The sequence below is a fragment of the Strix aluco genome, chromosome Z (genome assembly GCF_031877795.1).
Source record: "Strix aluco isolate bStrAlu1 chromosome Z, bStrAlu1.hap1, whole genome shotgun sequence".
Lineage (NCBI taxonomy): Eukaryota > Metazoa > Chordata > Aves > Strigiformes > Strigidae > Strix > Strix aluco.
The window spans coordinates 92162230-92189208 of record NC_133971.1 but is presented as its reverse complement, the minus strand read 5'-3'; the positions used below and the strand labels follow the sequence as shown (position 1 = coordinate 92189208).

General features: G+C 49.4%; 2 protein-coding genes across 7 annotated transcripts in view; both read left to right on the top strand.

The window, feature by feature from the left end:
- The first annotated feature begins 634 nt into the window (after positions 1-634).
- On the top strand, positions 635-23185 carry PSTPIP2 (proline-serine-threonine phosphatase interacting protein 2). Of its 2 annotated transcripts, XM_074813302.1 has the most exons (15): positions 635-689; positions 9022-9122; positions 11333-11410; positions 12322-12356; positions 13938-14044; positions 15690-15752; positions 16215-16313; positions 16515-16560; positions 16941-17020; positions 18600-18698; positions 19217-19313; positions 19625-19706; positions 20714-20748; positions 21277-21334; positions 21767-23185. In XM_074813302.1, exons 1-14 carry the CDS (start codon positions 657-659, stop codon positions 21324-21326), a joined length of 1005 nt encoding a protein of 334 aa, XP_074669403.1. In that variant the 5' UTR covers positions 635-656; the 3' UTR covers positions 21327-21334; positions 21767-23185. The 2 variants fall into 2 exon arrangements, with proteins under 2 accessions (XP_074669403.1, XP_074669404.1); XM_074813303.1 differs by lacking the exons at positions 635-689; positions 9022-9122 and adding an exon at positions 11027-11105.
- A 2781-nt stretch (positions 23186-25966) lies between these two features.
- The window catches only part of EPG5 (ectopic P-granules 5 autophagy tethering factor), a 59319-nt gene continuing 58306 nt past the window's right edge, over positions 25967-26979 (top strand). For all 5 annotated transcript variants that reach the window (XM_074813696.1, XM_074813694.1, XM_074813697.1 and 2 more), the window contains exon 1: positions 25967-26065. In XM_074813696.1, the coding sequence (XP_074669797.1) occupies positions 26012-26065 (54 nt within the window). In that variant the 5' untranslated portion in view covers positions 25967-26011. The remainder of the gene's footprint in view (positions 26066-26979) is intronic.

Sequence of the window (26979 nt, the reverse complement as noted above, 5' to 3'; positions counted from 1 at the left end):
TGAACTCTGAAAGAAAAATCCATGCAAACCTGATTTCTTCAGTATAAACCTCAGAAACGTTTGCCAAGTGGCAGTGGCCTCAGGTGACTTAATTAAGTGGAAAATGCCATTTTTTTTACATTACTGGACTGTCTCAGCTGTCCCCATGCTAAAGCAGAGGCAGCAGGTTAGAGCAGCGGGTGTGATTCAGGCTTTCCAGCACACAGTGTCCTAGCTCATCTGCTTCCATCTTAAATTTTAAGAACCACTCAGAGGTCGCCCACCCAGCATCTTGTGGCCCCTAAAAAATTAAGGAGAACAGGACGTGTGGTGAAACCTTCCCAAAACACTCCAGCAACCTCTGGTCTGGTGGTCACGGCTGTGCTCACCCTCTGCTCCCTTTTCCCATTGTGAAGCCACGTGGGTCAGACCCTTCGACCGTCGCTCATGGGTTTCCCCCCGTGGTGCAGCGACGCCGTCCCTCTCATCCCCACCTGATCTCCAACAGCAGCACACCCCGCTCCCCCAACCCACAGACACCCGGGAGCGCACGGCCAACGTCCATACAGCGAGTGGGGTGGGTGGATGTGACTGCGCCGTGGGGTGGAACCGGGCAGGCGGGGCGGGACGGGGACGGGGGCGGGAGAGGTGGCGGTGGCAGCGGTGGTGGCAGCAGCATGCGGGAGTCACGGTTCAAGGACCACTTCTGGGTGAGTGGGGGGAGAAGGGACAGGACCCAGCCAGAGCCCGGGAGTGGGGTGGGTGTCACAGCTGGAGGCAAGGGGTCACAGCTGGGTCGGGGGTTGGGGGGTGGGGGTCACCCCTTTCTGGTCAGAGTTGGCTCCAAAGCTGCCCTGGTGGTCCTGGGGTGGCTGTGGAAGGCTCTGAGCATCCCCCGGCAGGCGCTGCCCGTCCTGAGAGCCGTGGCTTTGAGACATGCCCCAGGCAGCCAAAATACGCCGTGGCGAGCTGCCGCTGCCGTGCTGGAGGAAGTTGGTGCCAGGCTGGGGACTGAGAATATTAATTGGCCACCGGTGAACTACTCAGAGACACCATGTCCAGAAAAGATCCCTCGATGTCGAGCTAATCCCAGGCTAGGAGCGAGTCCTTCGTGTGCTGCTGCCAGCTGCTGAGCTGCAGAGCAAAAGCCACGGTTCTGAGAAAGCCACGATTTATTCTTTTGAGTCTAAACGCTGCTTTTGGGAATGGAGAAGTTCTCAACAGCCAACGCAGAGCATCGGTGCTGTGGCTGCTCAGTTCCTCCTGGTGTGTGGGCAACTAGGAAATAAATGACAAAATTTTGCCTTTCGAGGCTGAAAGTCCCCATCCGTGAAGGGCACTCAGGGCTTTCCAGCTGATGCCTGGGAAGCTGCTCCCATCTTGCAGGACAGGGGAAAGGTCCGTGGGCCCTGGGTGGAGTGGGCAGCAGGTCTTGGGCTCCTGCGTGTGTGGAATGAGAGGGGTAAGTGCAGAGCACCGGGCTCGCCCCACATCATTACTGTGTTATCTGTCAAATATGTAAATCCCACATAGGTATCAAACCTGGCTTGGAAAATAAAGCCAGCTTTGCATCTGGCAGCTGTTTCACAGCTATTTGTTGCCAAGAAGTTTCCACAGTGCTCCCTTTGCAAATGTGCAGGAGGGGAGGGATGCGAGGGTGGTGGCAGCGTCCCCCAGGCTGGGGGGAATAACTGCGATGCCAGGAGCTCTGAGTAGACGTGGTTTGTTGTGCTTCGGTGGCGCGTTGGACTGAAGAAGAGCTCCTCGCCACGGGGCTGACTTCGGCTAGCGCTGCTCGGTTCGTTCCTCTCCTGCTGCGGTGTGGTGCTTTTTGAAGGAGGATCCTGGAGGAGAGAGCTCAGTGGGAGAAAATACAGGGGCATGAAACAAAGAAATTGACTCAACAGAAAAGGTTTTTTTACTGTTAAGTAGGTATTTTTTATTACTAGTGCTGGGGTTGCCGTGGGGATTCTTCACCATAAAGGCTCCCAAGAATTAGCAAGGGACATCAGTTTATATATATACAAATACATATTCATTAGAGTTCCTGGAAAGGGGTGTCTTATGATAATGAGTTCCCAGAATTCATTTATATAGTCTGAGCATGCGTAATAAAAATAGAGAGGGGGTCTTCGGTGATCAAGGGAAGAAGTAAGCAGTCTTCCTCACAGTGTTCACCAGTTGACCTTCTTTCCAGAGCGTGTGCTGTGAAGTAAAGTCCAGGTGCCTTCTTCCTAAATCAGCAGAATCATCTTTCTTATAATAGGGTCTCTGTGTCTCTTTGTTCGCCCTTATTTCAGTTTTCCTACTTTAGGAGTTGTCCAAGTGTCCATTGAAGGCCTTGAGTCTGCATTAGTGATTTATGTAGGGAGCCTAACGAGCGTTTTAATCTTACCTAAACAGACAAAGAGACTTAAGGAAACAGTTGAGGAGTCAGGAGTCCTTGAGAAACAAATGAAGCAAAACACGAGCAAAGCTTTCATACATCACAGTTTAGTCTTAATATTAGAAATTCATTTGTTTGAGCCCTTTCAGGCAGGAGCTGCCCCAAGCCCTGACGGTGAGCAGGAGCTGGGATATTGCCTGGGGTGCTCATGCCTGCCTGGTCCCTTTTATAGCAAACAGATCTGTTTACTGAATAGTCCTCTTGCTGAGCCCAAAACTCTCGGTGTATCCAGGGATTTTGCTTCGCTTTTTTCTTTCCGAAGCCTGTGTGCTTCAGCTCCCCCTGACTGAGGAAACATGCCTGGGGCAGGCAGCTGGGGCAGAGGTTGGATGGGAGCGTGATGGACATGACTCAGTGGAGAGATCGAGGCCCTGCTGCGGTCGTTTGGCCCATGGAAAAGGCAGGTACCACCCCAAGCAGTCTCCACGCCACGCATGGGTGACTGTGCATCAGCTGTGAGGGCTGGGGAGGGAGAGGGGGAACTAGAAATGTGCAGAAGAAACAAAGTTAGATGAGGTGCGAAGGGCTGCTCACCCAGCTTCGTTTGCTGTTGAGTGCTGTGAGAGAGCATAAACTTCCTCCTGCAATTTTTCCTCTTAAATTACTTTGCTTAAGCCGAAAAGGGAAGAAGAACTCTTCTTTGACAAAGCAAGTAATTTCACAGTGGTCAGATGGGAAAGGGGAGATTTTGGGAGGGTTCCAGGGAAAGGATGTTCCAGTCGATAGAACAAAGTCTAAAAAATAACCAAACCCCACAAAAGCTGAACCATTTTTGGTATTGCACCCTCCACCTTTGAAATGCAGCTGATTGTGAATGCTGACCGCAGAATTTCTTTGTGGGGATAAGCTGCAGCCCCCCTTGCTCTGCTGAGGTGGTGGGACTGTGCCTCAAGCCTTATCTGTGAACTAATTTAGCTTTAAACCCCGGAAGTTCTGTTTTTTCTCGGTGGGGGTACGTGTCTTTGTGTTTCTTTTACTGCCTGGAACCTGGTTCCTGTCAAAGTTCATGGTGTGATGCTCATGATGCGCTGCGGCGGGAAAGCACACTGAGACTTTGCTCTCTTCATCCAAGTTTGCTTATGCTCCTAGGTCTCAGCACAAGATGATAAATTTTCTTAAATAAAGGGGTTTGCTCTTTTGCATCCTACTGAGGTCCAGAGGTGCCCAAAGATGCACGTCCATCGCCCCGAATGCCCTGGCTCGTGTGATGCTCCCTCCTGCAGCCTGTGCTGCCTGCAGCTGCCTGCAAAAGAGCTGTGCAAAAATAAAAATATGCCAAAGATCATGTTTATTTCCCCTTGCCCTGCCTGTAGTGATTGCCACAAGTTGAGCAAGTGTGGGGTTTTGTTTTCATTTGTTTTTGCAAGCTGCTGTTCTTCTTTTACTATACGAGGTCTCTTCTTTCCCTTTAATAACTTTCTTGCTACGTGCTTGGTTCTCCCCAAGCCTGTTCTTTCACAGTATTTCAGGTAACACAACAGCAAAGCTTTGTGTCTCGTCACAGCAGTTCGGTCCTGTAAAACTATGTGGGAAAAATAGAAATTATGATAATGCTAAAAACCACTTTTAAGTGTGATCTATTGGCTAACAGCTTGCAACTTGGAGTGTGGATTTTTGATCATTTTGCTTTTAATGAGACAAAACCAGTGCACTGCTCTCTGCAGTGTACTGCAGGGTGCATTGAAAAGAAGCATTTGGTAAAACATTTAAAAAATAAGCACATAATGCTGAAGTCTGGGTCCTGCTGACTCTCAGTGAGGTTGGCCTGGTCAAATGATTTTTGAAAATTGGACCTAGGTATCTAAATGTTTTAGGCACTCTCAAATATTTCTTTGTCATGCCAAGAAAAAGAGATGCTGCTAAAACAACCCATGGCTCAGGCAAGTCATCTGCAGTAAAAGCTGCACTGGCATATTTAATTTTCTAACAAAGCATGTGGCAAAGTATCTGAAAACACTTATTTACACCCAACACATCGGAAAGAGCTATTGCATCTCTTTTTGCAATGGCACAAAGGAAGCGTGGGGGAAAAATGCTTTGCCCCTCGTAGAGCAAGGGAGTGCTGGTGCCTTATGAGGCTGGTTGGGGATAAACTCCTTTTTTCTGTGTTCCCGCTGTCAGGGGATGGGGGAGGCTGCCAGCCCCTGGCTCCTGAGTTCATTCCCTGGTTGCTGACTCACAGTGTGATACTGGCTGGGCCGTTTCACTTCCCCTTACTCCTGCTTGTCCTTCTCTAAATGGGGACTGGCGTGTGGGGTTTATCTGCAGCGTTATGAAATTCTCAGGTCATCGTTTGAAAGGAACAAGGTGGGGTTTGCGGGAAGAAGTGATTGCGTCGAGGGGATGGTCTGTTGCCGTCAGTGTCTCTGGGAGAAGCAGGGTAGGTGTGTTGGCATAGGGGAAGTCAACTTCCAATGGAAAATTATTAATCAAAAAGCTGCTTTTTGCAGGATGCCATTCTCAGGTGGGCAAATTTGCAGCGAGTCCTTTTCCTATCTGCAATGAGTTTTGTCTGTCCTGTTGCACCCATCTGGTTATCGGATGGGGAGAAGCTGCAGCCTCTTGCAGCATCTCCTGCTCTCCTCACCCTGCTCCCTGCAACCACCAGCACAAGCCTTTTTCTTGGTCTCAGCAACCTTTGCAGGACCCTGAGAGATTCTGAACCTGTACTAACCGTGAGCAAGAATAGCACAGCTATTTATTGTTGCATGGTGTTTTCAACTACTGAAATAGTGATGCAGTTCCTGCTGTCTTTATCTAGGCAGATAAGGCTGCAGAGAGATCCTAAGAGCTCTGCGTAAATAAAGATCTTTCAAGCAATGGTTCGTGAGCAGTGCAGTGCCCCAAACCTTTCATTTTTGGGAAGGCTGGGACAGACTGCTTGAGGGTAGGAAGGTTCTACAGAGGGATCAGGACAGGCTGGAGCAATGGGCCAAGGCTGATTGTGTGAGGTTCATCAAGGCTCAGTGCCGGGTCCTGCACTTGGGTCACAACAACCCCACGCAACGCTACAGACTTAGGGGAGAGTGGCTGGAAAGCTGCCTGGCAGAAAAGGACATGGGTGTGTTGGTCAACAGCCGTATGAACATGAGCCAGCAGTGTGCCCAGGTGGCCAAGAAGGCCAATGGCATTCTGGCTTGTATCAGCAATAGCGTGGCCAGCAGGGACAGGGAAATGATCATCTCCCTGGACTCGGCACTGGTGAGGCCGCCCCTTGATGACTGGGTTCAGTTTTGGGCCCCTCACTCCAAAAAGGCCATTGAATGACTCAAGCGTGTCCAGAGAAGGGCAACGGAGCTGGTGCAGGGTCTGGAGCACAGGTCTGATGGGGAGCGGCTGAGGGAACTGGGGGGGTTTAGTGTGGAGAAGAGGAGGCTGAGGGGAGACCTCATGGCCCTCTACAACTCCCTGAAAGGAGGTTGTAGCGAGGTGGGGGTCAGTGTCTTCTCCCAGGTAACAAGTGATAGGATGAGAGGAAATGGTCTCAAGTTGCTCCAGGGAAGGTTTAGATTGGATATTAGGAAAAATTTCTTCATCAAAAAGGTTGTGAAGCATTGGAACAGGCTGCCCAGGGCAGGGGTGGAGTCACCGTCCCTGGTGGTGTTTAAAAGACGTGTAAATGTGGCACGTGGGGACATGGTTTAGTGGTGGACTTGGCAGTGCTGGGTTAACAGTTGGACTCGATGATCTTAAAGGTCTTTTCCTACCTCAAGGATTCTATGATTCTCTGATTCTCCTATGTCAATGGCTTTGTAGGGTGTGTTCTGGAGAGAGTTTTCCATGTAAAGTGGGGTAGAAGATGGAAATGTCAAGCTCAGCAGCTTGCCTTTTAGCTGTGGCTCACACAAGGTCATAATGTTACTTCAGATTCCCAGTAGAGCATTTTAGCTTCTCTTGGATAAAAGCGCAAACAAACCCCAAAATATCACAACAAGCACACAAATTCCTTCCCCTCACTGAGTCCATTGAGAGGATGGTGCAAATCCGGGCAGCAGGTTGGGAAAGGGGGGGCATGTCCTGCTGAGCCCTGTGGGCTTGGGAAACATCAGCTGCTGCTTTGTCATCGGTTTGTAGTTGTAGTTTCCATGGGCTGTCCTCCAGATAGCACGTGGGCTCAGAGCTCTGCCCAGCGGGGAGGACCATGACAGCCGTGTGCTGCAGGGTGGGAAGAAAGATGTTCATCCTCCTGCATCCCTCTGGTTGAGGAGGGCTTGGTGCAACTCCCCATCCTCCATATTTGTCTTTGGCTTAGTTGATTATGTCTTTAAATCTTGTCCCTGCACCCATGGCTCTCTGCTTGCTGTGTTGACCTTCCTCTTTCATTGCTCCCTGACAGCCCTGCCTTTGGGACATCCCACAGGCAGTCATGCAGGTCCTTTATATTCTTTCCATGCCAACATCTGCCCAGAAGGGTGCTGCAAAGGCTGGTCTCAACCCTGTCCAGCTTCTTCTGGATCAGGAGCTCCTCCTACCTTCCAAGTAGCTCTCTTGGAAACCTCCACTGTCTCTGTCACCTCCCATGTTTCATATACACCTTGCACTGGGATGTCTGGTTCAGTCTTGGCACTTAGGAGATACGTGCTGGAATTAAACCCTTCTGCTGGAGGAGGACGAGTGATAAAATGAAGAGCTTAGTGCTCTTTTTGATGAATGCTCCCAGTTTTTCCCCTGGAATTTCTGCCTGGCGCAGCGAGCCCTGGTATCCCAGGCAGCAGGGCGGGGTGCAGGAGCCTTTGGGTGCCCCTGACATGCAGCAATGTGGGTCTGACCGCTCCATCCTGCCCAGGCTTTCAGTGACCGACAGTTGTTCTCTGCATCCATCTTATTTCCTTTGAAACCAGGGATAGGAAGTCAAGTTAGGACCTTCCTGTGTTTTGCAACTGAGGACTGACTTCAGTGCAAGCGTGTTTCCTTTTTCACAGACCTGATTAGCAAAGACACAGTGCAAACTGAGAACTAGTAGCGGGCTTATCAGTAATAAGCCCATTTTGGAGGGATGTTTGTGCTTTGTAAAGAAATAGAAAGTGTTTTGGTTTCTGCTTAGCCTCTGCTCCACAGTCCTCTCTTCCTGTGCATGCCACAGGCGGAGCAAAGCTGGTCTGGGATACCCGGGGTTTTCCTTCAGGTCCCACTCCACCAGATCTCCACTTCTTTCTTTCTGGTCACTGACATTCAAGTCATAGACTCTTTAGGGAAGTCAACATAATTAAATCCTTCATTTATCACAAATACCAGTCCTGTTCCTCCTCATTTCTTGCAAGAGGTATGACCTCCCGGGAAATCCCCCCTTCTGCTGCCCATATTTTCATCCCAGTTCTCTGCATACTCTCATCCTGGCTTCAAACATTTTTCTGAATCTCTCTGTCCTGCCATTATTCCTCTTCAAGCTTCTTAATAACCGTTTGTGACTTTTTCTTCCTTTCCCTGAGTTTCATATCTGCTCCTACCATTGCTTCCTTTCTGCAGCCTCTTTCCCTATATTTTTTGCTCCCGTGCTGTTTTGTGCAACACTGACTGGTCCTCTTTGCAGAAGATGACAGGTAGCACCTTCTGCTTAGCTCCCTGCATCTGCTTCAGGCTTCTTCCAGAGATGGAGGATTCATGGTCAAAGCATCTCTTCCTATTATGACAGCACTTAGGAGCCTTGCTCTTAGCCCGGGTCTCCAGGGTGGTAAATACTCAACAGTCATAGGGCAAAAATCCATTATTTGTCCTAATTTACTTCCTATTTGCTTCCAGGCATGGTTATGAGGAAAGAATGGGGTAGAGTTAGTCAACCTTCACCCTAGCCCACCTACATCATTGTGGCTCCACCTGTGGGTGGTGGAGGCAGGACCTCTCCATGGCTGTGATGTTTTGTGGGGAGTGAAGAAGCTACCCCTGTGTAATGTGTTGGAGGGCATACAGCAGTGGTGGGGAGGACCTGGTACTTAGGGAAATGATCTTTGCAGTGGTGTTTTGAAGTGATATGTGGGACAGTGTTGCTTTTTACAAGGCCAAAGAGAAGGCTGCTGCAGCAGCAGTCATTGGGTGCATCCATACATTACTGTGAGGGCAGCAAGAGAAGCCCATAGCTCAGTGATCCTGTGCAGGAAGGTCTGATAAATTCACCTCCAGTCCAGATATAGACTCCTACAGATGGATATGAAGATGATGCCCAGAATAGTACAAGTCACCTCCAACCAAGATCCATCTCCATGTCTGAAGAAACTGGGAGGAGCAGTAGTAAGAGGGGCTATATCTAGAGAATTGGAGGGTTCATAGTGTTTGATTTCGTTAAGTCAGAGCTGACAGCTAAGCTCCTAGGAGGAGATGCCATGTGCTGTGGGGCCAGCTGTGCTTAGGCCAGGGGGGAGCAATAGGATGTGGTAGGACTGAGCATTTCCATTTTCTGAAAGTCATGGAAATGCCTTGTCCCAAATTGCCACCGTTGTTCTCATTCTGGAGCCTCTCCCACCCCTAAAAGATCTTATTTCATCAAGAGGCCCTTGCACACTTGCTCCAAGCTGAGCCATCACTTGTGCAAATGCTGCTGAAGGTTGCAGTGGCTGTGGACTGCACTGATGAGGATGTGACTCCTGTTTTTGTGTTTTCAGAGTACGGATCTGACAAGCACAGTTGGCTACGACAGCATCATTCAACATCTGAATGACAGCAGGAAGAACTGCAAAGAGTTTGAAGACTTTTTGAAGGAAAGGTATGGAGCTGCCTCTGAAAACAGGTTGGGCTGACCTGAGAAGTGGGGTGGTGGCACTACTTCTCCTTATATTCCCAGTTTGGTTTCTGTCACGTTTAACATGGATGTTTAACATCCACTGTATTAAACCACCTTTGATTTTTGGCTGATGAGGAGCTTGTTTTCTTACACTGTCCTTTCCTTGCATGGCTGGTGCTGTGGTATGGAGTCCATGCCAGGAATCCTCAGCTGCGAGGCAGTGATGGTGCCCAGAGTTTGATGCTCACCTTTTGAACTGTCTGTTAAAAAGAAAGAGGAATCAGGAGCAGTTTAATAATTCATTCTTACGTGTTGTCAGACCTCTGTACTGATGTGTTTGCAGCTGTTAGTGCCCTGCCCAGGCCACATGCTCTCCCATGAAGTTCACCTTGCAGTTCAGTTTGCAGAAGATCAGGTGAAGACCTTGGCATAGCAGAGGTACAGCTTTGTCCTGAATTTCTCTTTGTACACTATGGACAGCCCACAGATTTTAAGTTAAAAAGTAGTAGCATTAGATAGTGCATTTATTAATCTGAGGATATGACCTAAGCAGAGGCTCTGTGGCTACAAAGGCACAACTGAGATGATCTGGCCCTTTGTTTCGACTTTATGGTTCACCTGGTTAGCAAAGGCTAAATATGAAGAGTGTTGTAGAATGACACTGAATGAATGTAATTTTGATATTGAGAACTGGAGAAAACAAACCTCTGAATACAAGACTTGGTACAAAACAGCCTGGAACAAATGTAATGGGGATGAAGAGGAGAAGAACCTGCAGTTAAAAGTGTCTAATGCACTGACATCTGTTTAGGCTGTAATCCCATGTTCCACGAAAATTTGGGCTTTCCAGCTGCTCGAGGAACCACTTGCTGAACCCTGAGAACTGTGACAAAGGAGAAAGTGCAAAAGCCCTCCTCCACACCCTGTACCCCGTTCCTCTTTGCTGTTGAAGGAAGTGCAGGTTCCCACCAAAGTGTCTAGACAGGAGGACATTAGAGGCTGGACCTGGACTTGCTACTGGCACCCCTCTGAACATGACCCAGTTCTCCACGTACAGCACAGCTGTTATATGGTTTCAGCCACGGAGAACATGCCTGTTGGATGTGATGCTTTGTCTCAAAAGGAAGTTCATGGGAATATTGTTAGGTAGAGGAAAAATAATCAATTTATAATCTTTAGTTTTTTCATCTCCCTACATGCTTTTGGAGTTTTTAAAGAGTTAAGTTAGGTGAACCCAAACTCTAGAAATGAACAACATATGCATCTGCAGCAGTAGAGATACAGACATTTTAGGAAGCTGTTTATTTTATCCAGTAGACCTTCCAATGCAAGCCTCTAGCAGTACTTGTTTCTCTCCACTGACTGCAGGCATCTGGCTTGCCCAGATGGAGATACCTACATTTGACCAAGCGAGTCCAGCCCTGGTTGTCTCTACAGATTTCAAAGCAACTGCAGAAAGATGGTTGTTCTTAGACTGCAACACACGGGCTTTCTTTCCCCCCGCCTCTTTCTTCCAAGAGGGGAGGACAATACAATCTCTCAAAGGTGTTATTTATGTTACCTCACAAGATGTGGCCTCTTCTTCAAGTGTTCTCCCTCAGGATCAGAGGCAGGCAGGAGAGACTACTTATTGCCTCATTTTAAAAAGTCCTGAAGAGCTGAAACGGCCCAGCTGTGTTTTGGGGTGCATGTATGGTGGCTGAGTGGGCTTTGAGGTCCCTTCTGTCCCATTTGGTTTAAATCAGACAAATCAGATTCCAAAGTACTTTGTGTGGATGGAACGACAGATGCTGATGGCCAAGATGCAGAAAATGTGTGATCACACGAACCTTGTTCCTATAGGAAACTGAGCTAAAAACTACTCAGCTGACTCACCTGGCTGCATCTAACCACCAGCTGCACTGGCTGCTTAGTCCTCCATCTCCTGTGGAGGTGGTCCTTGCACCCATCGGACATGGGGAGATGGTGAGAGCAACATATCAGGACCACAGACAGAGCAAAATGAAGTGTTTTCACTAGAAAGACTGTTGGGTAACTGCAAACAACAGTCTTCCTTCAGCGAAATGTCCACAGTTGGTTTGCAGCAGCTCAGGAGACAGTGAGGGTGTTAAGAGCGGGTCTTGGCCTCTGCTGCAAACAACTATCAGTTTCTGAAATAAGAACTTCCTCTCATTTCTTTCTTTCCCCAACAGGGCAATTATAGAAGAAAAGTATGGCAAAGAGCTCATTAACTTGTCAAAGAAGAAGCCCTGCGGGCAGACAGAGCTGAAGTAAGTTCACAGTCCTGTGTGTGTTTTGCTTTTATGGGTGTCCTTACCTGGAGCAAGGAAGGAGAAGGAAGGAGACTGTGAGAATCAAAACAGTGTTGAAATGTGATTGGGATGCTACCAGAAGATGATGTGAAATTGGTCTTGTGAATGAACAGTGCACAGTTGGGTTGGGTTTTGCCAATAAATGAGTTGGACTCCACCACGTTCCCACCAGCTGTAGACTAACCAAAGCACCGCAGATGCTCAGGCGAGATGTGGGCAGCAGAGGGCTGAGGATCATGAGACCTTGGGTTTGCTGCTGACTGCTTTTGTGTCTAGAGCTAAGTACAGGTACTTCCTTGACTCAAACCATGCAAATCTTCAAAGCCCAGCATGTTACCACCCCACAAGGGTGCTGTGGTCACTGCGGTTGGCTTCTTGAGTAGGTCTCCACTTCCCCAGTGACCCTTGGCACCTTCTGCTTCCTGCTTTGTTTCTGTACTTTATACGTGCCGGGTCTGATATTCTCTGATCATTTATTTACAGTTTCTGAGATCTTCATTGTACTATATTAATAGGGAGAAAAGTTCCCTACATTTCCAACCACTGGCCAATGCACCATGTGGAGTGTGTTCATACGTCCCAAACGATACTTTTAGGAGGTTGCCTGAAACATTTGTTATGAAAGTCAGGATTTTTAATAGCATCCAGTGTGTAGAAAGATGTGAAGTAGATCTCAAATCAAGTGAGCTGTGTTATACTTGCTGAGAGGGAAAAAGACAGAGGTGTAAAGATAATAAATAAACCTGCTTCGAGCTGCTTTGGCTGGCATCGAGTGAGGGACTTGCTCTCTGTTTTGGGACAGGTGCTTTGCTGATGCCTGCACTTGGCTGTGTCTTCTCACTCTTTTTAATGCTCTGCCTGTTTTTCAGCACACTGAAGAGATCCCTGGATGTTTTCAAGCAACGTAAGTAATTTTTTTGTCAGGACACTTGGCAGCGCCAAAACCTGCAGGCAGCTGCTTAGGAAGAAAATGGCAGAGAAAGCTCCAAAACAGTGTGATGCTGGGGTCAGACATAGGCTGTCCTCCTGGCCTGGCTCAGTTCAGCGTGTGAGGGATGGAGTGCTCCAGGGCATGGGTGGGAGAGGAGACCCACAGGGCATCCCTTTGGGGATCTCCTGGGCTTTTGGGGCTGACTGCAGCTCAGAAGTTGTGCTTGCACTGTACAACAGAATCTCAGCTGGAGTCTGTTGGACTGGCTCGCCTTGCTCTCTTCACACACATACACAGTAATTCACACCTCGAACACTGGGTTCAGTTTTGGGCCCCTCACTACAAGACAGACATCGAGGTGCTGGAGCGTGTCCAGAGAAGGGCAACGAAGCTGGTGCAGGCTCTGGAGCACAGGTGTGATGGGGAGCGGCTGAGGGAACTGGGGGGGTTTAGTCTGGAGAAGAGGAGGCTGAGGGGAGACCTCATGGCCCTCTACAACTCCCTGAAAGGAGGGTGCAGAGAGGGGGGATGAGTCTCTTGACCCAAGGAACCAGCGGCAGGACAAGAGGGAATGGCCTCAAGCTGCACCAGGGCAGGGTCAGACTGGCTCTTAGGAAGTATTTCTTTGCAGAAGGGGCTGTTAGGCGTTGGAATGGGCTGCCCAGGGCAGGGGGGGAGTCCCCATCCCTGGTGGTGTTTAAAATACATGTAGATGTGGCACTTGGGGATATGGTTTAGTGGTGGACTTGGCAGTGCTGGGTTAATGGTTGGACTCGATGATCTTAAAGGTCCTTTCCAGTCTAAATGGTTCTGTGATTCTAATCAGAGCATCTAAAATATGACGCTTTGGACAACTTACATCATCCCTTCACTGCGATGTGTCACAGCCCGCTGGGGTACAGGCAGCCAGCATCCATACCTCAAGGTCTAGCACTCTGCCATCCTGTGCTGAGTCCACTCTTTGCCGCAGCCAGGTCTGTCTGCTGCCCTGAACCTTGGTGGCCAGCACCTCCCTAACAAGGCTCAGCCCTTCAAACACTAAGCTGAGTGTTTGAAACGGAACTGGGGCTTGAATCATGAGCTATAGTTGGGCTTAGCTCCCTTGACAAACTTGCTGGGGTGGTGTTTTGTGGTATGGTTGCTCGCCTTCAGCAAGATGAGCCTGACATTTTTTAGCATTATTTTTTCTGTGCCCCAAGTTGGTTGCCTGCTAGACTGGGCCAACACTTCCTACAGACAGCTGCTTCAGGCTGTGATGTGTCCAAATGTTCCTGAATTCATCTGGTTGAGGGGGAGATGTGAATGGTCATTTGAATAAACTCTTTTGATATGAGTTTTCTTAAACTGAAGGGCAGGCCCCAGCAGGACTGATCCTGAATAGCTCCTCACGTAGGCTAGTGCTGCTCGGAGGCTGCTTCAGAAGTGCTGCTGCTTTTACACATTTCTGCAAGGGGATGGATGATGTGGAGTCAGTCTGATGTCAGCTACAAGTTGACTTGAGCAACAGAGTCTTTTTAGGTATATATATATATTTTTAATTTTTTTTCATTGCAGAGATAGACAATGTGGGACAGGGTCACATCCAGCTGGCGCAAACCCTTCGGGAGGAAGCAAAGAAAATGGAAGACTTCAGGGAAAAGCAAAAACTGCATCGGAAAAAGGTCAGGCACTATAGGAGCGCATGCCTTTGCCACAGGGTGTTGATCCTGCCCGGCAATGGGCTGCTCCCGGCCGGTGTTTCCTGCCATGCCCCGGCCCCCGCTGTGCCCCTGGTGACTGCTGCTGCCAGGAAGCCCTGAGCTCCTTCCTACGTGTTGCAACCGTGTTGGTGAACTGTGCAGCAACCTCTGACTTCCTCCTTTTCACTGCCATCTCCTCCTTTGCGCACCTTCTCAGCAGGGGCTCAGATCCAGGGTTTCCAGCCTAAATGAGAATTTTTTTAAAGCATGTATATAGAATCATAGAATCATTTAAATTGGAAAACACCTTTAAGATCATCGAGTCCAACCATTAACCCAGCACTGCCAAGTCCACCACTAAACCATGTCCCCAAGTGCCACATCTACACGTATTTTAAATACCTCCAGGGATGGTGTCTCCACCACTGCCCTGGGCAGCCTGTTCCAATGCTTGGCAACTCTTTTGGTGAAGAAATTTTTCCTAATATCCAACCTAAACCTTCCCCTGGAGCAACTTGAGGCTGTTCCCTCTTGTCCTATCACTTGTTACTTGGGAGAAGAGACCGACTCCCACCTCGCTACAACCTCCTTTCAGTTGTAGAGAGTGGTAAGGTCTCCCCTCAGCCTCCAGGCTAAACACCCCCCAGTTCCCTCAGCTGCTCCTCCTAGGACTTGTGCTCCAGACCCTTCACCAGCTTCACTGCCCTTCTTTGGACACACTCCAGCCCCTCAATGTCTTTCTTATAGTGAGGGGCCCAAAACCGAACCCAGTGTTCGAGGGTGGCCTCACCAGTGCCGAGTCCAGGGGTAAGATCCCTTCCCTGTCCCTGCTGGCCATGCTAGTGCTGATACAAGCCAGGATGCCATTGGCCTTCTTGGTCACGTGGGCACACCGCTGGCTCATGTTCATATGGCTGTTGACCAACACACCCATGTCCTTTTCTGCCAGGCAGCTTTCCAGCCACTCTCCCCTAAGTCTGTAGCGTTGCGTGGGGTCGTTGTGACCCAAGTGCAGGACCCGGCACTGAGCCTTGTTGAACCTCACACAATCGGCCTTGGCCCATCGCTCCAGCCTGTCCAGATCCCTCTGTAGATCCTTCCACCCTCAAGCAGATCAACACTCCCACACAACGTGGTGTCATCTGCAAATTGACTGAGGGTGCACCCGATCCCTTCGCCCAGATCACTGGTAGACATGTTACAGAACTGGCCCCAGTATAGTGCTGTATGATTCCCATAGGGTCTGCTAAATTTGGTAAGCCTTTTAAGTTCTTCTGGCTTGAGATTCCTTTGTCTGGAAAATGAGGAAAAACTGCCAGAACCAGGGGCTGGTTTGGACCTTGCAGAGGGGAGCGGGCTTCCCAATTCTGCCAGACCATATGGAGTCAATAGAGTACTGTGTATTGCTAGGATTGCATTTGTAGGCCACCTTTGCATACCCCAGTGAAAGCTTAGATAGAATCATAGAAAGATGAATGTCTCAGATGGGTTTTGTGAAGACGGTTTGGATAGAAGAGGGTCCTTAAACCCATCTCAATCTGTGCCTCTTCCTTTTCTAAGCTATGTAGTTCATCCTGGAGCTTTGATGGTCAGTGATGTGCTGACTCTGGATCTGTTGTCTTCACAGATAGAGCTGATAATGGAGGCAATTCACAAAAACAGGAATTTGCAGTACAAGAAGACCATGGAGGTAAACCAAGTGTGCTGCTGTTTCTTGCTGCATGGGTTAATGCTGCTGACATGCACATGCATGGTGCTGGGGGCAGACTTAAATGTGAAGGTCTTCCTCTTCTGCTACAAGTCCCTGCGTTGTGTCTGCATGAGTGGTGTACAGGGCATGCTCAGCAAAATTGAAGACTATAAGTGGGACATGTCTGGTGTTAGCCTTGCAGCGTTGATAAGAGTAATTTAGATGTCATGGACTTGATTGCCATGAGCTTTTCATCTTGAGTGAAGAGCAGCTTGTCTTGTAAGCTCGGTTTTGCCCAGGCAGTAGGGCACCTGGGACCTTGTGTGCCATCCCCTGCTCAGCTGTCAGCCTGCACCTGCTTCCTCACTTGTAGGCTGTGCTTTCCTCCAAAGCCTCCCGCGAGCTGTATTTGCATCTCATTGCTTGCTGACATGTTCCTGCCCCGTTTGGTGGCTCTCCTAGGCCAAGCGGCTCTACGAGCAGCGCTGCAGGGATAAGGATGAGGCGGAACAGGCTGTGCACCGCAACGCAAACCTGGTGACGCAGAAGCAGCAGGAGAAGGTACAGAGAGGGGGGTGGCCGTGGGGCAGGAGGAGAAAGTGGTGTCTCTTATTGCAGCTCTTCTGCCCCATCCCTCTTTTCCCAGCTCTGGGGTTTGGGGTGAGACAGGAGGGCTGGTGATGCTCCCTGTTTGGGCTGCAGTGCTGTTGGTGATGCACCAAGGCTCTCCTCTACTTTTCTTCTCTCTTTAATTTTTGGCAGCTGTTCCTGAAGCTGGCTCAGACGAAATCGGCTCTGGAGGACTCTGGTGAGTGTGGAAACGGCAGCGTTTGGAGGGCGAGGGCAGTGTTTCCTGGGGCAGGGGTTTGTGAAGTTGTGGCAAGGCTCTTGGGCAAGCTCCAGCTCTTGGGTCAGGCATGGCTCCTCAGAAACATGTGCCCAAGATACCAGAGGTGGGCACCTGCACTGGAGAAGCCTTCGTGGTCCCACCAAGGCTGCTCCCATGGCATGACCCTCTGCCATGCTGTGCAGCTCTGTTCCCTTGCAGTGCCCACCCATAGCTGACCTCACAAGTTACTGCTGATTTCTCCATGACATCCCAGGCATTCCAGGCTTCACATATTACCTTCTAGTGAAGGTTTTTTTCTAATCAATGTTAGTCAGATGACAATGTGATTTCTCTCGCAGACAGGAGTTACCAGCAGAACGTTACCACATTGGAGAAGATTCGGGAAGAATGGCAGAAAGAGCACATCAAAGCTTGCGAGGTAAATGCCCCAAAACACCTTCATATGGCAGTGTAGTCCTCTGGATGTCCATCCCCTTGCTGCAGAGGTCAGGGACAGAGCAGATTTGCCTTCTGTGTATTCCTCTGGCAGATGTTGCAGCTAACTCTGCGTTTGTCTCACACATGGCTTCTGGATTCAATGTCCCACTACTTCGAGGTTTCCACTCTTTGTTTTTATTTTTTTTCTTCCACCACCTTTTAAAATTGACAGTCAATGCACTAAGTAGTGACATTTTTGCCCATTACCTGCCTGCACGTTCAGTGTTGCCATTGACTTGAACAGTCATGGTCATGGTCACCTCTGCACACCTGGTGACTTGAGGCCCATATGTGCTGTAGCTGCAAGACCACCCAGCAGACTGAAACTGTGAAAGACTTTAAATGACTTTGCAGCAGAGCCTGGTGGCGGGCTGCGGACACAGGGTGGGTGAAGTCATCCTCATGCACCAGGAGGCCTTCGCCTTTCCTCTTATGGACCACGTGGTAGTGTGGGAACCCCTCTGAGCGGTTCTATCTGCCTAAAGCAGACTGTCTCATAGCGAAGTGGTCTAGAAAGGATTTTTAGCATGTACTGGGGAAGTCCAGAGCTGGTGGTGAGAGGACCGCACGTGGAGCTGCTTTGCTGCTGACCTGTCTCTTGCAGCCGCCTGTGATCTGTGACCAACCATAGACAGGGACTGCAGAGATCCAGGTTTTATCCCAGGTCTGCTGCAAGCTTGCAAAAGGTCTGCCCATCTCCAGCCACAATAATCCCTTCCCAAGCTATTTCTCCTCAGGCTTCTATTTTACTTTTTCCTTTGAAGTGGAATTTGCTGTCTCTTCTGTGTGGTGTGTGCTGGTGTCTCAGTGCTGGTGTGCTTTTGGTGTCTGAGGTCTCCAGAAGCCTCCCTCGTGGTGGGGTGTGAGAAGCAGTAGTTTCAGTTCTGCAGGTGGATCACGTGCAGGTTTCCCCCTTGGTGTGTTGCAAAGATCATGACTGATAACAAGTGCATATGTACACTTGGGATGAAAGGTTATCTTTCATGGAAATGTATAAAGGCACGTGAAATTGAGTTCTACTAGACAGCAGACTTCAAAAGACTTGGGTTTAAACCTGACTGGAAAAGGTTTGGGCAGGAAACAGGGAGAAGACCAACCAGTCAATGCCTCTGTTTTCATACATCCCCAGTGCTTTTTTATTGCTCTGTACCTGTGGGAGTGAAGTGAGCTGGGTCTGCAGGACCATGGGGTGCATAGGGAATGTACATTGCCTTTAGAAGCTGGCTTGGTCTCCCCAGAGGGTGCAGTGTGCTGGGTGACCACGTCCACATCAGTCCTGCAGACCTTCCTGAGCTTAACACTCATCTTTGAAATACCTGGTTGGGGAGAGGGATGATTTCTCCTCTGGACAAACTGGAGGACCTGTGGTTTCCATGTTTCCTACAGGATACCACCACCACCTGCTGCTCAATGAGGACAGTTGTCTTTGTAGTCACACTTGGGGATGAGAAACATTCAGAATACAAAAGATTTGCTCTTGTTTTAAAGACATTAGGGCTGGTTTGTCTGTGTCGTTCCAGTTCTTTGAAACTCAGGAGTGCGAGCGGATCAACTACTTCCGCAATGCCCTCTGGCTTCATGTCAACCAGCTCTCCCAGGACTGCGTCCAGAATGATGAGGTATGTCAAATGAAGATCTCTCCATACCTTCATTTTTCAGAGCCCAATTTGCTTTCCTGTGCACTGAGCTGTGTTATGTCTGAGTTGGGCTGTGGCCTTTGATCAGCCACCAGACGTCCCCATGAGTGTGCAGGCAGAAGGTTTTGGTCAGAGCGCTTGCAGATGAGGTTTCCTCTGGGATTCCCACAATTTCTGAGGGTGGTGACACACTGGAACAGGTTGCCCTGTAAGGTTGTAAATGCTCCATCCCTGGAAACATTCAAGGTCAGGTTGGACGGGGCTTTGAGCAACCTTATCTAGCTGAAGACATCCCTGCTTATTGCAGGGGGGTTGGACTAGGTAATCTTTAAAGGTCCCTTCCAACCCAAACCATTCTGTGATTCTATGATTCGCCTACCATTGACGCTTGTGTCCTGGGTGAGCACTGGGCTTTTACCCCATGTGTGATAAATGATCGGAAAAAAACCTCTTGTTTTTTCAGTTGATGTCTAGAAATGCTTTTTTTTTCTCTTTGGCAGAAATATGAGGAAATCCGCAAGAGTTTAGAAATGTGCAGTATTGAGAAGGATATTGACTTTTTTGTAAGTTTACGCAAAACTGGAAGTTTGGCTCCAGGTAAGAGTTCAATACAATCTCACAAAGTAGTGCTGACTTCCCTGTACTTTTCATGGAGCTGCTGCTCTGATCAGCATCAGTTTAGATGCAAAAAACATCGATATTGCAACATCCCTCCTTTCACTCACTGACATGCAGCACTAGTCTGCCACTTATCACCAGTCACTGAAGATAATCGCCCCTTTCTGTAACTTTTAATTTCCCAATTAGGCATTTTCCCAGAGAGGGGAAAGACTTAGCAGCTGAATGTTAGTATGAAAATAGTTTATGACTACAAAAGGTCTGACTTTACTATTGTTAACTTCTCCTAGCTCCTGTTGTTTATGAAAACTACTATAATACACAGAGAAATGCAACTCCTGTGAGAAGTCCGGTTCCTGTACCTATATCAAGGTAAGGGACATTAACACATACAATTGCAATTGCTATTGGAGATGATGCTCTCCCCCCAAAACCCCATATTTTGTTGCTTTCAGTCTATTGGAGGCTTGGGAGTATTAGAGGAAAATATTTCCCATGCTATGTAGTCCATCACAGCAGGAGTTATGCCAATGTGCTGCCTACTATAAGCTGTTCAAAAACCTCCTTAAGCCAGTCAGAGGTTTTTGCTCCCCCTTTTGGCATCGTTTCTCCCTTCTCATGGTTGAGAATCTATTCTGAAAGTGCTTGTGGTGAGGGTCTGCTCATTTTTCTTGTACCAAGCCTATTCCAGAAGTCCTTTGCATGGAAATGAGAGGCTGCGGTGCTTGGACAGCAGAAAAGCAAGGCAGCCTGGGGAACACTAGAGTTTCATGTCTCTGGGAACTATCTGAGCTCCCTTCCAGAGCAGCCTTTGATACCAGAATGAAACCTTCTGAGCTTCCCTGCATGGTTCTCCATGTGGTCTGTCTCTCTGAGGAGAGGTGGATCGATTAAAAGCGTGCATGGGTAGAGGGAGAAACAGCAGATCCTGGGACAGAAGCTGGGCAGGGAGGACACGGTGAAGGATGCTTCTGCCGGAGGGGGAAGATGATGATTCAGGGCTGAAGACTGTTGCTAAAGATGAGTGTGCCACTTTGACTGTCACACTGGGAGAGGAGTCATGTCCAATTATGGCTTTCTGATGTCTCACTCTGGGCAAAGGCATGTAAAAAGGCATGCCCTGAGGCTCCCTTGTGAATATTTCCTGAACTTAGTGCTTTCTCGTCACTTTTTCATCTCCCTCACTGTATCAGCTTCAATTTCCATGTTTGCCAAGCAGCCTGTTGGTGGTGAGCCCACCATGACACGCCTTGGTACCAGGCCTCCATAAAGCCCAGCCTGGCCAAACCTCTTGCTCACCCACCAGCTCTGGTAGGGCAGTTGGGGAGCGCAGGGACAGGGCAATGCAGATCCTCAGCTCTGTGTTTCCTTCTGTGCAGGAGGGGACCTCTACCCACCCCAACCAGTGCGCCAGGTGAGTTACTTGCTTTATGGGGCTTCTGGCTCCACAGAGGAACTCTCTGCTTTTGCTCTTCCTCATCAGATCATGAGCTGTCTAAAGGGATTGCTTTAGGTAAAGCTCTTGGGCTCTAAGTCCAGTCCCCACTGCGATGCTGGGAAGTTGGGCACTGACTCTGGAGGCAAGGTTTCACCCAGGAGAAGTTCTGATCAAAGCCCTGCATGCGGGCATTTCTGAAGCTTAAGGATGTCTAAGCTTGGGATCCCACCAGTCTCTGCAGTTTGGACCTTTCTCTGCTTCAACAGCACGAGCTGTATCATTCCCAGGGTCACTTCAGCGATCGGATACTGCAGCGGGACTTGGTAAAATGAGGTCCTGCTTTGGCTCTTTGGCAAATCAAGTCATCTCTTTGAACTTCATTCACCCTTGCCTCCCATCCCTTTAACACGGGTGGCCAGTACGTGGTGTTTCTGTCCTGTGTAAAGTCTTGTAACAAGCACTTCTCATGAGCAGACCTAACTTTTTTTGTGCTCTACATCTCAGGTGAGCCTGATTATGCCACAGTCGACGGCTACAGCTTGATACATCACTAATAGCCACAGTAAGTACTCACATTTGGTGGAGAAAGGATTTAATGAGATGCGCCAGGGAAGGTTTAGACTGGATATTAGGAAGCATTTCTTTACAGAATGGGTAGTCAGGTGTTGGAATGGGCTGCCCAGGGAGGTTGTGGAGTCCCCATCACTGGAGGTGTTTAACAGTCGGGTCGACATAGCACTTAGGGATATGGTGTAGTTGGGATCTGTCAGTGCTAGGTTAATGGTTGGACTAGATGATCTTCAAGGTCCTTTCCAACCTAGATGATTCTGTGATTCTGTGTAGCTACACAGAGGAGGGACACTGGAGAAAGAAAGGCCACTGGTTAAGGCATGACATTTTGAGGTGGCTGACTGGGAGCGATGATGATGTCAGCCCTCCCATCGCCTGTCTGAGCTGGAGCTGTGGTTTAGATGCTGTTGATCCTGTTCTGTAGGTTCTCCAGGCAGAAGACACTGTTGGTCTGGACAGCATGGCAGAGGTGGTGTTTCCAGTTATTCCCAGCTGCGCAGAGCTGAAGTGCTTCTCCATTTTAAGAAAGTATTTAAGGACTCTGATAATTACTTATACATTCAGAAAGTGCCTACTGAAAATCTGTGCCTTTGATCAGCCAACTCCTTGGATGGATATCCCATCTTCACACTCATGAAGAAAAGGAATACAAGCCATGGACCCAGACACAGGGCTGATCTGTGTCAGAAGAAGTTTTTGATTTGAAGTTCTTCTAAAGTGCAGCCATCTAGGAGAGGCTGGAGCCTCCCACTCCCCAGATAACTTCAGAAGTCATACATGCTGAGCAGAGCGCTGCGTGAAGTTTTGAGCACACTGGCTTGTGTTCATGGCATATGTATTCCACTCAGATCTCAGGTTATACTTTTCCCCATTTCTAAAGTCTTTCATTAATGGTAATTACACTTATAATTTAGGTTTAATTTCGCTTGTGTCTCTCAGGGCACTTACTTAGAGGAGCACCAACAGTTACACCATGTGTCTGGCTTAGCTGTAGATGTGCTCCAGGCTTAAGTGCTGCTACTGGAAGCTGATTTGCATCTTGCCTGGTGCAGCAGTCCACGGTGCAGCTACCTAAGTGAGAGGCTGTGCTGCTACAAACATGCTGCAAACTGCTGCACCTTGTAACATTGTTGGGGATCTGAAGGACGTTGGTCCAACCGCCTCTGCAACTAGAGGCTTGCGTTTTTTTAGGTTCATAGTATAGCTTGGCCCTGATAGGCTCTGAAAACCCCCATTTGATTAACTTCTGGGAATCCCTAAACTGTGGACTTGTTCTGACTGTGCACCAGTGGAAACAAACTTAGCTACTAATGCTGGGCTGGAGTCATGAAACTCGTTTTCTGAACAAGTCTCCTCAAAGTTTCTGCCCTTTTTGTTACTATATATATGATATGGCTTTGATTCAGAAGCTCACATGCCTCAGGGTTGCTGGTCTCTCCGAAGTCCCTGTGTGCAGCGTTGCTTAACAGCTCCTCAGTGCCTTATGACACTGGACACAGGGACACAGGACACGAAGACAGTTTAGCTGTCTAAACCTGGTGCCAGGTGGCTAACTTTGGAGCAACAGGAGTTGCTCGTTGTATGATGTTCTTCAAGTTGAATCTGCATGATTTCAGTGTGTGCCTAAGCTCCCTGGTCCCTGGGGCTTTTACTGTATTTCCGTGTGCAGAGAAGATCACGGTGAGCTTTAACATCTGTCCTGCTGCATTATAATGCACTATGCAAAGTGCACGTGTCAAGGAACCAGTTGTCCTGTTTTATTTCTGAAAGACCAAGTGTACAAATATTCTTCTAAAGGAGCCTGCTGTAGTCTTAGTTCTTTAAATACATATTTTAAAAATAAGTTTTGAGACTTGTGTGCTGGATATGTTTTTTTTTCTGAAGGTTGTCACATTCACTGTCTGTCAGGGCTGGGGCTGGTACACCTTCAAAGCACCCTAGGTGTTCGGGTTGTGTGAGTTGCCTCCCCTGGAAGGAAGCCTACAGAGCATATCCTTGTTCAGCCTTTATTTCAGTGCTCGCTCAGTACCAAGACAGCTGTGGGAGAAGAACACTCCAAGGAAGGCTGGCATGAGAACAAGTACTTGTGATTAGCCATCAACTCAGACCACATAGGGCTGGAAGAGTATCTACTCTGTAATATATTGCGCAGTTTCTTTATTGGGATTTTTCAGCTGACTGACCACAATAGACAGCGTCAGGCTTTTCTGGGTGCCGAGGACCCCAGTGAGGCTGAAACTTGGCTTGCACATTCACTAAATGCACAGAAGTAATCCCAAAATAGGGGTGCTGATTCTAACTCTAAATACACCAACTCTTTGAATAGACCTAAAGCCAAGCAAACCCTGGCTTGGAAGAGGAATGTCCAGACATGGAGATACTGGGAAGCAAGCCTGTGTGCCCATAAGTGCTGAAATGGCTTTTTATCTTCTAACTTCCCTTGCCTGGTTGTCTTCCAAGTGGTGCTGGAGATTTTGGCCTCTTCCCAGGCACCTGTGGAGGAGCCTGGTCTCCTCCTGGGCCCCTATAGAAGTGCCTGACCTCCCTATAGACCATGATAAATCAGCTGTGCCAGCTTCTCAGAGCAGTGTTGTCCACACAGCTCCTGCCATCCCTCTTGAGGGTGCCCCACAGGGAGAGAGAGAGAACAAATGCCTTAATAAGATAACTGCATTAATAAGACAGAATAAGAAGAGGAATACAGATAGCAAGTAAATCTTACATCCCTTCAGAATCTAGGCAGCCTGCTTTTGGGCAGAGTCTGACAGAGCTCCCCCTTTTTGGTCTTCCAAGCCTGTGGGAATACAAGGGAAGATTGAAAACATGCTGAAGTGACTTGTTGCTGGGGTGTCAAAAACCACATATATCATACTAACTGTTGTTTAGCTTTGTCTGCTTGACGTGTAGAGCGTCCTCATTTAGATAACATCAGCCTGGGAGAGGCACCTTATTGAAAATCCTTGAGATTCCTGCCCTGCTGTGGGAAAGATCAAAGCACAGTGGAAAACTACACATGCGAAAATCCTGGATATATACAGATGGAAGCAGCAGATTTGATTTCTTTCTTCTCTTTCTGGTTAGCAAGGACTGAGGTCCACGATGCCTGCATCCCTGCTTGCATGCCTCTGCCCGGGTGCTGCTGCTGAGATCCCCTGGGTCACAAGGTAACAAGAATAAATTTAGTTTGCATTTCATCCATGCATTTCAACATTGTGGTTGTTCCTGCAGAGAAGGTTGTTCCTTGCAAGGTTGTTCCTTGCAAGAAGACATCTCTATTCCTAAATTATGTTCATGCAAGAACTTCTTGCTGCACTTCCAGATACAGGCAGGGCCAGGCAGGTGCTATATCGGCCAGTACCAAGCAGGAGCTGCCTGCAGATCCTGTTACCAAAAGCTGGCTGAGCTCATCCTGTGGCCAAGGGGCTTGTGCAACACAGCACAGCCTTGCGCCTGCTGTGAGGATCACTGACTCCTCAACATGCAACAGGCTCCTGGTCATGATCAATGTATCCCCTGCCTTGAGCCATGTACAGTTTACCTTTCCCACAGATATTGTAAATTACAGATTATGTTAATAACATATGGGCTTCTCAAGCCCTAACTACAAGGTCCAATAGAGTGCACACTGCCTGTTCAAGATCATTAACTCCTCGACTAAGATGTCTTTTGCAAGGTGGGCCTGAGCTCTGTGGGGGCTCATCCGTCTGGGAACTGGGACTTCTGCTGCCACCGGTGCTTGGGTTTGGCTCCAGCTGCAGCTCCCTGGGGATGGCTGGGTGCCCGGCCAGGGATCAGAAGGGGCAGCGGTGCCTGGCCCCCCCGGGCTGAGCCAGCAGCCCTGCTGAGGCTGGAGGAGCCTCAGGCACTACAGGACTGGCTGCCCTGCTCCAACCGCCCCTCCAGGTCCTGCTACAGTGCAGGCAGAAACAAACTCACACTCCCCATCCTCAATAGTAGGGGCTTGGCTTCTTACCCCACATTCCCCCCCAGGTCCTCACAGGTCACCCTGGCCTCCTCCCAGCTTCCCTATAGAGAAGCCTGGCCTCCCCCCAGGTCCTCATAGGGTATCCTGGTCTCCTCCCAAGCCCCTACAGAGAAGTCCGGCGTCCCCCCGGGTCCTCATAGTGGACTCTGGCCTCCTCCCAGGCCCCCTATAGAGAAGACCGGCCTCCCCCCAGGTCCTCATAGTGGACTCTGGCCTCCTCCCAGGCCCCCTATAGAGAAGACCGGCCTCCCCCCAGGTCCTCATAGGGGACCCTGGCCTCCTCCCAGGCCCCCTATAGAGAAGCCCGGCCTCCCCCCGGGTCCTCATAGGGGACCCTGGCCTCCTCCTAGCCCCCTACAGAGGAGCCCAGCCTCTCCCCAGGTCCTCATAGGGCACCCTGGCCTCCTCCCAGGCCTCTATAGAGAAGCCCGGCCTTCCCGCAGGTCCCTTATAAGGGATCCTGGCCTCCTCTCAGCCCCCCGCTGAGGACCCTGCCCTCCCCACAGCTCCCCACAGGGCGGCCCGGCCTCCTCCCAGACCCCTGCGCACTCGGTATGTCCCTCCGTCCCTCCCGTCCCTGCCGCGCTCCTGATTGGCCGAGAGCGCCGGGTGGGCGGGGCAAACCCGCCTCTTCCGCCGCCACCGCTCCGAGCCGCCCAGGCAGCGCCGCGGCGGGCGGGGGCCATGGCCGAGGCCGTGAGGGGCCCCCGCAAGGCCCGCGCCAAGAGCAGACCCAAGGTAGGGGGGACCGGGACCGGGGGGGTGGCGGCGGCGCGGGGGAGAGCCTGAGGGTGTCGGTCCGCCGTCCCGGGGCGGGGGCCTCGGCCCAGCGGCGGGTCCGTCACCGTCGCCTCCCGCTTGTGGCGGCTGTGGCAGCAGTGAGGTGGGTTTAGAGCGGCGGGGGGGTGTGAGGAGTGTTACTGCATACCGTGGGGCTTTGGTCAAGGTGTTTGGCTGCTGTTTGAGTTTACTCCTTTTTCTTTTTGTTGTTGTTTTTTAAAGCGGCCGAAGGGGGGGCTGCTCTCGGCCGTGTTTATGTATCCGTGTTCGTCCTCGGGGGCGGGTGTGTGGTCCTGAATATCTGCGCTTTTCTGTAGCGCTCTAAGAAGATTTAGATCATTCCTGCGCTATAAAAGAATGTAAAACAGGTTTTTATTCTTACAACATGTGGCTTTCTCAAATAACTCTGCACAGCGAGGCAGCTGGAGCTGCCTCAGCGGTGAAGCTGTAGAGCAATTGGACTTAACAGCGCTTAGCAGTGTTCTAGTATAGTGTGGAATGACAGTCTTGCTACATCTCATATGTATAGGTTTGGCTTTGAAATGCTGAAATAGTTGGTGCTACTGTTGTTAAGTATTAAAACCCCCCTAGGTTTTAATCCCATTGTGTGTTCCTTGTTCATGATGTTAGTACCAACAACTTTCTGAACACTTTATTTTCCTTGCAGCTGTGCTACATGGAATTTCAGTTGTTTGTGGAAATGATCTGAACTGAAGTACCTTGCCCCAGAGTTGAGTCAAAATGGAAACGTTTGCTTTAATTGCTTCACCTCTACATGTTGTAAACTGTACCAGATAGAGCAAGAGCATTGAAATAATGGCTGTCAAAGCTCTCCGAAGATAAATTAATGAATCGATTGACTACAGTTCTGT

Excerpts from the sequence above, each read along its gene's own strand:
- PSTPIP2 (XM_074813302.1), top strand. The coding sequence starts at position 657 with ATGCGGGAGTCACGGTTCAAGGACCACTTCTGG. Across the intron at positions 690-9,021 it reads GGTTCAAGGACCACTTCTGG|AGTACGGATCTGACAAGCAC; the intron begins GTGAGTGGGGGG and ends TTGTGTTTTCAG. Across the intron at positions 17,021-18,599 it reads AGCACATCAAAGCTTGCGAG|TTCTTTGAAACTCAGGAGTG; the intron begins GTAAATGCCCCA and ends GTGTCGTTCCAG.